General features: G+C 42.1%; 1 protein-coding gene across 1 annotated transcript in view; it reads right to left on the bottom strand.

Annotated features, from left to right (window-relative positions):
- Positions 1-13,437, bottom strand: part of itfg1 (integrin alpha FG-GAP repeat containing 1) — a 155,991-nt gene that overhangs the window by 36,082 nt on the left and 106,472 nt on the right. The window contains exons 13-14 of the mRNA XM_069690287.1: positions 5,358-5,401; positions 1,652-1,730 (exon numbers count right to left, since the gene is read on the bottom strand). Of these exons, the coding sequence (XP_069546388.1) occupies positions 1,652-1,730; positions 5,358-5,401 (123 nt within the window). The remainder of the gene's footprint in view (positions 1-1,651; positions 1,731-5,357; positions 5,402-13,437) is intronic.

Below are 13,437 nucleotides of genomic sequence, written 5' to 3'. Positions count from 1 at the left end.
TACTGTATGTATTCCTAAAAGTACAAAAACAAACAGATGACAGGACTATCTAAGAAAGGAACAGTCATTTGAGAACACCCGAAGTGGAGCTGTCTGTCAATGAGCAACATTAACTTTCAGCGATTCTCCATTATGATCATCTCTCATCAAGTTGTCTGAACTTGAACTTCTGCGTCAAAATAAGTATGAGGCTACAAATGATACAGCTTACAAAACAAACCAAAAAAAGATCTACCTTGGATCGAAATCAGAAGCAAAATAAAAAAAAAGGAAGCTGCAGCCTGTTGAGCGTAGTTTCGGCGAGTAAAACACTTCAACACAGAAAAAGGCCCCTAGTGGTTTTCAGGCTTTCACACTATTTTTCTACGATGCTTTTTGAGAACTGTCTCCCACAGACAGAGCCAGAACAGCAACTCCTGGCTTCATGCATATTTGATCGTTAGTACTGCTAAACTTGGACTCATGATTTAAAATTGAACTATGACGAGCAAAAGGTGAATGTAAATTTTCCTGGAGCAATTTAACACGTATATATTACAGCATTTTACAAGAACACAAGTGAGCAAGACCGACATTGAAGAGAGGTGAAGGGAAAAGCTCAGTAATTCAGCTTTCAACACGGCCTAAAAATACTTTACAATGTCCAGTGTGAACTGTACTCACACACACACACACACACACACACACACACACACACACACACACACACACACACACACACACACACACACACACACACACACACACACACACACACACACACACACACACACACACACACTCCTGAAGCATCATGGAATTAAGCAATATATTAAATAAATGCAGCACATAGAAACACTAAACTGCTTAGCTCGCGCAATCTCGCTGTAAGTAAAATATCTGCTGAAAAAAGAAATCGATGGACTTTTGGAATTTTTAAGATTTGAGCACCGTGTCAAAACCAAACCGGTCAAGCTAGCCGCCGCTATGATTTTAAGTGCCGGTCTATCCGTGGTGTTACGGTACAGGTGCCCCCGAGCAACAAAAAAGGAACAAAAAAGACCCAATTTTGCAAAATGGGTTACATTTAATAGACCTATAACAAGTAAAACAATATTATATTGCATATCATACCAAATTCAATTCCAATTGTATATTGCCACGGAGAAGGCGGAGTGGTATTTCTGGTGATGAGCAGGATGTGCTGTTATGCTGATTGCAGCACGTTCCAAATGTACAGTTGACCAATCAGATCTCTGATCTACTACTTGTTGTATAATGAGCATTAAAGCCTTTAACAGATTTGATTTCCTTTGAGTTCCAGCACTCCTGTGAAGCACCACAGTTTTTCCTTTTTTTCAGGCACCTTTTCAACTTCAGCCTTTGTCTGTGAGGCGTTGAGGCTATTTTTGTTTACATGAAGACAAAGAAAGGAAATAAAATCAATATGTCCCTCTTCTTTTCTCAAAATCCTCCTGAACACGATCTATGGTGAGGACAGCTGTCATTGTTTGGAGGTTAAGTTATGAATAAGCCCACTGCGGATGTACACAAACTCAGGTGGTGACAGTTTTAGAAAGATGAAACTCTGTGGTGATTCTCTACCTCTGATGAGGGTGGTTTAGCATAAGCAGCGGAAGCTATGAAACAAACTGCAAACAGAAAGTCTTACCTGAGGCGTTTTTCAGGTAGCCATTGGAGTCCACTGTGGTGTACATTACGTAGGGACCTGGTTGGTTCACACCGAAAGGCTGTAAAAACACACACACACACACACACACACACACACACACACACACACACACACACACACACACACACACACACACACACACACACACACACACACACACACAAGCAAACACAAATAAGTGAGACATTTTGACATTCTGCAATCTCTTTTCCCATCAGCTGTCTGTCGGCGAGGCTGAAAGAGGTCAGGGAGAAACGAGCGGGAGCGGAGACAGGAAGACAGACAGGCACAACAGTGACCTTGAGCACTTTTTTTGTTTTATTTTCACGAGGTGACATGCCAAAGGTCTGACCCAGCTGGCTTGAATCTGACTGAGCATAAACGAGTGTGACAGTTGCGTGTTTGTGCGCCCGTGTGGGCGGATGCTTATCTCTCATCTTATCTCTTCATTACGAACGGATGACGACTAATGAAGAGATCTGTCGAGCCATCCTTCGCTTTCTATCAGCTAATCACAAGCCGGTTACACCCGCGTACGCGCTGCGAGAGAGAGACTTGGGCCTTTGTGCTGTGACACGAAGCAGTCGGGTGAGAGAGGAATAGAAATGAGGTCGAAAAAAAAAGAAAGAAATGTAGATGAGACAGTCACCGAGGAGCCGACTAGTGGGCTGAAAGAAAGACAGAGGAAGAGAGGTGTGACTAAGAAGAAGAGGAGTGGGAGAGTGATATGAAAAAAAGATAGAGGAGGTTGATGGATGGGAGAGGAGAGGAGTAGAAACAGCCGCGAGCTCCACTTGTCTACCGCATTCATCATACCTTTCAGTTAGACAACAAGCGGGCGGAAGAGCAGACAGACAGAAAACCAAAACAACTCTAATACCAGCAGCCTCTTGTTGATGTCAAAGCTAATGTGTTTTGCAAAGGGCTCTCCACTGGTGAAAGGTGGTGTAAGTAGTGATGCCGCTGATGCTTTATTCCTGTCGTTTTTACCCCCATGTTTATTTAGCTGCACACCTACACGTCACCATCAGCTATTAGGATAAATGAAAGGTGCTTCAAGCTAACTGCTCAATAAATGAGTTGATTTTACTCCAAATGTTTTTTTTATTTAATTTTGAGAGCTGATGGTGTTTTTTTTTTTTTTTTTTTTTTTAATGTTGAACTTTGTGTGCCATTCAGAACGACACCGAGACACATGTCAAACCTGCACTGGGGTTCAGCGTGCAGCAGGCGGACCTGCATGACATTCGTCTGGACCAGAGTTGAATACAGCACGTTACCAGGAATGGAAATAAATTGAAAGTCTTTTGATCATAATTTAAATTGCCTGCCACACAGCGAGAGAGTCACAGAGAGCTACACATAAAGGTGAGATTGAAACTTCATGTCTGTATGTAACTGTCACATGTATTCATTCTCAGGTTCCTCAAAACTACATTACAGATGACTGTTTAGACTTGCTGCCCAAATAGATTTTTTTTTTGTCAGACCCAGACTGTGTCCAGATTGATTTCTGAAAGTCTGAATGGCAAAAAAAAAAAACCCACATGAAATGTGATTTTTGCAATCCAGATCCAAACCACATTTAGAGATGGTTTGAAATGCGATTCCAATCGGATTTCTAGCATCTTACAACATGACACACGGTGACGACGTCATTTTCAGAGAGGAAGAGGGAGCAGCATCTGTGCTACCGCTAGCACAGCTGTCAAAAAGTGTTGATTTTTGCGCTGTAGAGGTCAACGATAACAACAGTCCACGGACAGAAGCCGAAATAAATTCTGTGCCAGCAGCTTCTGTCGGAAAGCTGCGTCACCAGCGTAGCTGCGAGTACATGGTAACCACAGCAACCCATGCAGATTGTTTGGTGATGTCTGGACACACCAAACCAGGTCTGTTAACTTGTAAACAACAGTGCTGACAGTTTGTCCTAAAAAAATCTGATTTGAGAAAAGAAAATCAGATTTACCTGCAGCCTGAACAAAGCCTGAGTCTCTGCTCCAGTAACAGTGAGAGGACCTTGTGAATGATCCTTCAATCTCACAAAGGACTTTGATGCAAACGAATAAGGTAATGTCAGGAAAACCCAGCACAATAATTTCTTTCAGTGAGGCCACCGAGGCCAGCTGAAGGTGTCGAAGCCGAGGACTCCTGCAAATAAAACTAAACCTTAGGAGTCTAACTGCTCTCAACTTTTGCCACAGTGCAGCCTCATCAGGGAATGTGCAGTGTTGTCCAATCAAATATACATGAGGGCACAGTCTCAGTACTTTGTAGATCACCTTCCTTGTGTAGTGCAAATGACCTACTTCTACTGAAGCCGACCTGCGTGGACTGAACTACATCTTCTCTCCAGTAACTGACGGCATCAGCATTTTTATAAAGAGCGGTTTTAGTCTGAACAGCTGCCGAGGTCACGTGACTGCTTTACGCTCATCAGGATTTCAACAGCTTTCGATGTGATGATTAGATATCACACAATGTCTAACAAAGGAGAAACAAAAGAGAGAATATTTTGTTGTTGCTTCTGTGTATATTTTTGTATTTGATTTTTCTCTTTGCATGTGTTATCTGCACATATTTAACAATGTATTGGTGATTTATTGGTTATCTTGATATCGATAAGAAGATCTTTTTATGGTTTTAAGTACCAAAAAACATCTCTGTATAATTAGTATCTGCTCTCTTGAGCTTCTCTCTGGCGCTCTATGAAGAGCAGGCTGTTTTGTGTGTCTTTAAGTGACCCTCTCCTGATTGGCTGACTCTTTTCTGAGTGACACAAACCCAAAACAACCACAAGTTTTCTTTGATCTTGTAGTTTGCTAACTCAATGATGTAAAGACCGCCCTGTGTTTTCTTCAGCATAAAAAGTAGAACAGAGAGCTGCACTGAGGGAGGACATATGACAAGAGTGTGACGTGTGACATCACAAACTTAAGGAAGTCTAAATGGCACAGTTGCTGAATATTTGCCGTGTGCGTTTATCTTTGTTCTTTAAAACTTTCATAGCACTTGTAGAGTGTTTTATCACCTTAGCGGTCTGAAAGCGCTTTTACACTGTTTTCCATTCATGCATTCACACACTACTGAGGCTGAGCTGCCGTGCAAGGTGCTCACCATCAGGAATACATTCACACACCAGTGGTACGCAATTGGGAGCAACTTGGGGTGTTTTGCCAGCGGACACTTAGGCTTGTGGAAAGGAGGAGCCAGGAATTGAACCGCCAACCTTCCGATTCGTGGGCAACCCGCTCTATCATCTGAGCCACAGCCGCCCTTAGACTTGCTTATTATACAGAAAATCAGAAATATGAATTTACACAAAGTGGGACCTTTAAGTACGCACTCATGCAGTTTTCATAACCTCGTTTTTGACCATAAAAGAAACTGTGAAGCTCTAAATGGAGCTCAAGTCCGACTGTAAGAAATACAGTAAAGTAGCATGGTAGGGCGGTCTTTACCTTGTCCCCATTCAGAAAAAGGAACAGGTGGTCTTATTGGGTGAAAACAAACCTAATTTGTTTCGGGGGTTCCTTTTGTGTATTTTTGTACAAGCTGTATTGAAATATTGGTACTTTAGATACTTTAGTGAAGTGCTGATACCATCACCCATTCAAATCTTATTCAGATAAGAAAATATTCTACCCCACACTACATTTGTTCAAGAAGAGAGCTTTTTTCTTACCTTGACATCTTCTGGACAGTCGTTGGAGCAGAGGCCGCTGAGCACTGAGGAAGACAGATTTTGCAGAGTTAGACATGTTACTCAGCATGTGTTACATGTCCAGTGAAATCAAACACAGCTGTGGAACAAGTGTCATCTGTGAGGGTGCTGTCGCGGTGCCCTGAGGGCCACTGGATTAACGTATCAAACATCAAGTGGGTTGAACTGAAGAGAAATGAACTCCGACAAGTTCCACAGAGAAAACAACGTATGCAGCGCTCAAACATACGCTTACATTATATTCACACAGTTTATGAATCCCTTCTGTATGCAAGGTGGATGTGGACAAGACAGGGAGGGAGGGGACATTATAAATAAATTGCCAGCGATGAGAAACATAAAAAATAAATGTGAAGACTAATGACACTGCATGTACGTGCGTGCTAAGAGAGCATTTCACTTATTTGTGTGTACAAGTGAAGCGAGGACGAAATCCACTGAATTGCTAATCAGTCATTAGAGAAGTGACTTTATTAGCATACTAATGGGGTTCTGGGTCTAGGTTGCCTTGATTTGCCTGATGGAGTCACGCTGGGGCCCAATTCTCCGTTAATAAGGTCGGCACCCGGCGCTGCACTAAATAACAGCCAAACTCAATGCACCTATTCAAAGGGGAACATCACAGCGGCCCCTCGCTCAATCGTATAGACAGTGGTTGGACGAGGCCTCGGTATTGGATTCTTCACAGCTAAATCACCACAAAAAATGTCAGCACTGTAATTATTTCATGAAGATTTTTCAGTTATTTAAAGGCTCTTGGAAATGAGGTGCAGGTGACAGGTTACACGATCTCTGTTCATCCATTCACAAATCACTCCTGTCCAGTGAAAACAATTTTCTCCTCCACAATAATTCCACATTCACTCATCACCGTGCTTCCTCTATTCACTCCTCTTCACCGTTTAGAATATTTATAGACCTGTGCAGTACCCCATTAAGCATTAGCAAACGGTAACTGGGAGGTGAAGAAGCTTAAAAACAGCGGGTCTTCAGGGCGATCCACACCGACAGTGTTTACTGAAGCACTTCTTGAGTGTTGTCTCATGGAACAAATGTGCTCGTGTTTCTATCGATGTGTCAAATCACACCATCTCAGAGAGATTCTGGTTTGATAGGCAGCCCGCTCTGTTTTTATTTTTAACGCGTCTTTATCTTTTATTTTTTTTCTCTTTCACTTTTACATACCTTGTGAAGCAGCGGGAGCTATTCCAATCATCCCGTTCCATATGAGGATATCTGCAACAATCAGCCTGCAGTTTCACCATGCTATCAAATACTATCATCTACGATGACAGATAAAAGGCATGCCGCACTTGAAAATCACTTTTATGATTTCAAAACACTGAAAATATGCTCTGTAAATTTCACAACTAGCGTGGGGCGAAATTCTGATGTCACTACCCCATCACACTGTACTGTAGGTGAACTATGTGTTACAATAATATCACTTTTACCTGAAGCTCAGTAGATGTTTTATTTAAACATCATTGTGCCGTAGCTTGACTGGATTATTCAAACACAGTGTGACCGATGACACAGATGTTGTATGTAAATGCAGTGGAGGTAAAGGTTTGAGGACTGCATTGCACCATTTCCTTGTACTCGGATCCTTCCACAATATGTTGGAACCTGTCTGCCATCACTTTGTGTGAATAACCGAAAGGATTTTTTTTTTTCTTTTAAAGATTTTGATGCAAAAAGAAATGGCGTACGTGTGGCAAAAGCAAATTTGCTGCTTTGAAGTTCACAAGCTTATTAAGTATACGCCTGAAGGGGAATTCAGATGGAGCTCCCATCAAACACAAACACACGTTCCTTGACCCAAACTGACCACACTGCATATCGGCTGCTACTTAAAATCTCGGTAAACAGGTCTCAGGAATACATTTCATTTTTATCAGGAGAACACTCATCAAGGCCCTTGCTTTGTTGTCATTAACTGTGGCTTTTCAAAGCATATTTAGTAGTCACAAAGGTAATCGAGGAAACTGTCAATGTTTGTTTGCTAAAAATGTTTTCCAGTCAAGGATATTAACTCAGGCCAGTGGTGACCACGTACTAGTTATCATTTAATGAGACAGTAAACACGACAGTAATGTCTCTACATCAACTCTCTGCGGTAACAAATGTGAGAAAATCAGACACCTCTGAGGTGACTACAGTTTGTTTTCAAATGTTCAAGGATGTTTCTGGGTATTTTCATACTCCAGAAGTTAAATAAAATTAAGTAAAATTGAATGACACTTAAAAAAAACCAACCCACGAGGTTATTTGGCTCTGAAAAGATCAAAGTCTTTTGGAGTGCCGGTGGAAGTCTGGCTGAATGCAACTACATGATCAAAAACAGCCCAGCATGTAATTATACTGCTCATCAACACATCACAGGATTTATAGCAAAGTCATCTACAGTATGAAGGACGCAGATGATCAATAAATAATAGGCATCGGATTTGTTTGAATTTCACATTGTCTGCGGTCACGGTACTTCCACCAATGTTACTGATGCTGTGAATCAATAACGCAGAGGGATTAGACTGACGTTTGTTTGAAGGAAGTCTCATTTATGATGATGGGGAGCGAGAACACAGGACATGAGACAAACCCTGCAGTGGGACAGGAGACACAACACGTCCTCTGCTGAAAGTTGAGGGAATTTGTTGCCGTTCATTCTGCAGAAGAGAACTGTGACGTTAACAGGTCGATGAAGAAACCTGAGTTGCGGTAACATGCTTGTAGCAACACAGTCTCTGTCATGTTTCGCCTCGTCTAGACATGAAAAATAATGTGTCTCAGGCTTCGGCATCAAAAAATGTTCGGTTAAGCTTAGAGAAGATCACAGTTTGGGTTAAAATTAGCACATTTACGTATGTAATGTTACTTAAATAAATCCATGTTGACTTTTGCCATCTATCAGACTTGAACAAAGGTCTCCTGGGTCAAAGTCCTGTGTTTGTTCCATCCAACCGCCCCTGAGCTCCTCACACTTTCTCACTCTTCATCACACGAGCTCCTTCTTCAACCCTGCTCATGCACGCGTGTAGTCACGCCTTGCCGAGGCAAAGCGTGACACTGACACGTTATCCTCCAGTGGACCGACGCGTGTATAACAAGACTGGTACAAATGCACTTTCCGGGGAAGTCCCTGCGTCACTCTGGGCTTTAACACAAACTGTGAACTTGTTTTCTTGTTGGTGTTAATCTGGCAGCATCCATTAAAATTCATCATGAGTTAGACTGACGTGAAATGGATCGTTAATTTACAAAACACCACAGTGAATGCTCAGATGTCAGAGCATTAAATTGCCAAGGGGAGAAAACACGCAGTTTGAATACAAATGTACTGTATGTCAGAAATTGATTGCCAACGTAATCTTTTGTAGGGAAACAAGTGGGACGAGTTGTTCACCGTCAATATAAATTGACACATTTAAACTGATTTGCATGGAAATCTGATGCCAAATAAAACGTCCGATTTTTGCAGCAGTTTAATTTCCACAGTAGTTGTAATAAAACTAAATTACACGTGTCAGTCCAGGAATAACACTGTCAGAGCACCTCTGACCAATGCCAGACCGTCTTTCTCCATTTGATCTCCTGTCAAATGTGAAAAATCAAGATAAAATCACAACCAAAAAAAGACACGTTTAGTCAAAAGGCCTGAAAGCTCTGCACAGTATGTGACAAAGGAATAATTTGTAACTTCAATCAGAGAGTGGAAGGGAGGGGGGGCACACACATGATCCATTAAGAGTTTTGAGACATGAATTCAGTGACGCGTAAAGAGAAAGAGAGCGAAATATACGGCATCAATGCAGAAGTCCTTCACAACTCAATGGGCACGCCGTTGCTTCAGGAAGTACATGAGTCAGGGTGTGTGTGTGTGTTCAGGTTAGACTGTCAGTGCACCTACAAGAGAGAGAGGAAACTCAAACCTTGAGTTTCTTCTGTGAGGCTGCTTTTGTTCTTCATACTTCAATCCTTCGTTGACATGTAACAAGTACATACCAGCTCCTCTGTGGGCAAGACAAGATCTGGAATAACTCTCACATGTCCTGTGGGGAACAGATTTAGTCTGTTGCCAATACAAGAGTGTCTCTCTCTCACACACACACACACACACACACACACACACACACACACACACACACACACACACACACACACACACACACACACACACACACACACACACACACACACACACACACACACACACCGTCTGCCTGTGTGGCTCTTTCGCTCTCCAGGGAAAGTATCCAGAGAGTAGCATCTCTGCGGGACTGAGCTAGCCTATTTTCTAGTGTAATACTTTACATAGATTGATGGCAGCTCCTTTTCAGGACTAACCTAATCAAGTGCAGCATAAACTAGCCTGTGTACTCTATGTTGGTCTGTGTGTGTGTGTGTGTGTGTGTGTGTGTGTGTGTGTGTGTGTGTGTGTGTGTGTGTGTGTGTGTGTGTGTGTGTGTGTGTGTGTGTGTGTGTGTGTGTGTGTGTGCGTGTGTGTGTGTTTTCATCATTGTGACAGTGAGCAGCTTTTCATGAACAGTGTGTGTAAAAGTGTTTTAGAAAGCTTACAGTTTGCACTGGAGATTAGTGCTTCCACTGAATGTCGAGGGTGACATTAATATCCATGTTTCATACCTATTTACAAAGCACAAATTTAAACTGGGGAAACTGGGCCAGTTCCCATGGGAACCCTGTTGCACGGTCTTCAAACACGGCCGAATACACAGCCCCCCTGCCAAGAAACTAACATCCCCAAAAGAAGGGATCAACTGGCTTGTGTGCGATTTACACTTAACTAGTGCACCCCAATTAGCTGCTTAGTTTTTCTGACCCAGACAGTTTAAAATATGCACCAGCCAGCTCCAAACTGTGGGGCAGAACATGTGCTGAGCGCTCTAGACTTTAATCATATGGTGCATGTTTTTGGCACAGGAAACCAGTGAAGAAGCAATGTCAGATATTAAGTTCAAGGAAACACGGCTGAGTAAGAGTCAGTTCTGTGTTCACAGTAACTTTGCTGATCAATATTTTGTGTAGTTTCAGTGACAGCCTGACGACAGCTGCCAGTCAGCCATAATTCAGCCTGAACAGGTGACTAAACATGCATCACTGTAATGCAGTAATCTGCCATTATTGAAGATGAGTTGGAGCCAGTGTGTTCTTAATCCGTGCTGCCAGTTTGTGGTCTGGGACACCAGGAATCAGGTCATTTCTCACCACTTCCTGGTGCAGTGGGTGTTACTGCTGCTACTAGTCAGGCCTCTTATATAGAAGCTGTAGAAAAGTGTACCTCTCATAATTCAGCCGTGCCTCTGTGGGCTTGACTTGATAGACTCGACAGACTCTTGATAGAAGATGATGGATTTGATCAAAAAAAAGTCGGACTCGCTCTTTCATAAACTGTGTACAATAATAATTTCATTAATTGCAACACAAAACTCAACACAACAATCAGTACAAGGAAAACAAGAGCAGTCAATACAGGCCAGTTACATGTTGTGTCACGTGTAATGTTCTGTGTGAGTTGCTGCTGGTGTAGCCTGTGTATGTGTGCGTCTGTCTACTGTGTACAGTGATACCGTCTTGTTGAAGCTTTTCAGATTTGAAACATTTGAAGTGTTGTTTGGGGCTGACGTTTGGACGTTCTGCCCGGTATCACGCCAAAGAGTGTAACACACCCGTCGGTCCACGTAGCAATAACATATCAGGGTCAAGTTTTGTCTTGGTGTAAAAAGTATGCACAAGTATGACCATGGATGTTGTCACATCAAATATGACCTAGTTGGTAGCTGTAACTTTAAACATTCATTCAAGGGCACAACATTAGTTTCATCTGACTTTCTAATGAACATCAGGGAAAAGCTTGAAACGTCGCAGAAAATATAAGCTGCATTAGTGTTGTGCTTCCATCATATGGGTTGTAAACAACAAACTGAACTGACTTCTGGAATTGTTGACAAAAAAATAAATTGTATTTGAAGGGAAACACAAAGTACTACATTTGTATTAGAGTATACTAAATGTAAACATACTCAGCTATATAACGGAGAAAATGGGGAGAATCAGCAACAGCTTTGCTCAACTTTGATTGCTCTTTGTCTGATAAATCTACATATGATCTATATAAAAATGTGTAGTCTGAAACTGAATCCCAGAGCAGAAAACATTTCATACATTCATAACAAATCTGAACAGTATTTGAAATCCTTTTTCTGCTCTCTTACAAACACTGCAACACCACATATGTTGTGACGTTATAGTTTGCAGCAGATATGCTCTTTGAGTGTAATTTCACACACCAGAAGGAAGCACAGCGCGGAGGGGTAACCTGAATTTTCTGTAACTGCACTTATAAACATACAATTCTGCATGCAGGTCTTTTCTCTGCTGAGATTCGATTTTCCACATCATATTGTTATGATACGTTCATGCATGTCATAAAATATATTTTATTACACGAGCTGCCTACCTGCTATGAGAAGCTGATGAATTATGTTTGGATAGCCTCGACTACAGATCCCTGCACTACTCCACATACAATGTGTGTGGTTGTGGCAGAGAGGTTGCCTCTTTCTAAAAGCCTCACCTGTAATTGTATTGTTATTGGCACTCTATAAAAGAAACTACGGGGAGACATTGTAACCACAAGTAAACGTCACAACGCAGTCAGACAGCCGATGTCACAAAAAACACACACACACACACACACACACACACACACACACACACACACACACACACACACACACACACACACACACACACACACACACACACACACAGAGAGAGCAAAATGTGATGAAGCTTGATGGGGAAACATGACATGCTGTGTAGGCGCTAGTGGCTACAAGCGTGAGTGAACGAGACCCGAGGAGACACACACTGTACACGCAAACACAACAAGCTGACAGCTGAGCGGCGTTCGCTCCGAGATGCTCATCACTTCCCTTTGTCCTTAGGCTGCTTCTGCAGAGTGCGGGGCTCCTTACGGACATGCATGGGCACAACACAGGTCCCCACCCCCCTCCCCACAACCCCACCTTCCACACACACACTAAGAGATGCACACTGTGACTGGCATCTGGACTTAAATAGCAATCGCAAGTCCTGAAATGACCACCTGCTCATGGCTCAGTAATCCGTTTTACAAGGACGGCATACGCAGCGTAGTTACATACGTTATTTACAGCATGTACTAACTTTGTGTTGTGTTGTTTTGTCCACAGTTCCGGAAAATCTTATATGTTTGGTAAATAAAACCTATTTAGCATGAAACATCTGGATTTTACTACAAAAGCTCCAATAAAAAAGAAGATTTCACATAAAGCTGTCACTGAAAGCGTCTCCTGTGAAATTTCCTCATGGGGGCTTAAAAACTTTAGAAAGTCCCTGTTTGTCTCCATCACACAGTTTAACGGATGTAGTCCTGTGTGTTCGAAGGGTAAGTAAGAAAAGGCTCTGTGCCGTCGTGGGGATTTAAATCCCAGAAGGACTCTTTGCTGCTCAGTGTTCACTTTGGGTAACATCATTAGAGCGTTGTATGCTCACTGTCCCTGAACAGCAGGCAGCGGTTTCCTGTGTGTTTCACTGTCAGATGAGCACTAAAAATGCAAGTTGACCACCACGTTAATTAACCACATCAATTAGAATCAAGTTGAACATCCTCACAAAGGCTAATTGTCCAGAGATAACAGGTTCTCTTCATTCAAACAAATTACTGCAACCAAGCACTTGTATCAATTGTGAAAAAATTATGAGAACTAAGGTAACTGCAGAGTGTGTTTGTCTCTGGCAAAACTACGGACCAAGACATTATAATACAGGTCGGCATTCAAGGTTTTACATGAGTCCACAGTACAAAAAAAAAATCTAAATGCGCTTTCCAAGACTCAAAAAAAGACCCTTTTAATTCTCAAAATCAAAGTTGCACGTATGAATTTTCAGAACAAAGGAGGTTTGATATTATTGCATGATTTCCCATTGCAATAAGTGTTAATTGACAGTTTAAAGTTCCTGAAAGGAAACGTCGGCC

The sequence above is a fragment of the Brachyistius frenatus genome, unplaced genomic scaffold (assembly GCF_029030835.1).
Source record: "Brachyistius frenatus isolate BFR_SWC_R1_liver_20210118 unplaced genomic scaffold, ASM2903083v1 Contig_9, whole genome shotgun sequence".
NCBI lineage: Eukaryota > Metazoa > Chordata > Actinopteri > Embiotocidae > Brachyistius > Brachyistius frenatus.
The sequence above is the reverse complement of the archived record's forward strand: the minus strand, read 5'-3'. Positions and strand labels throughout refer to the sequence as shown.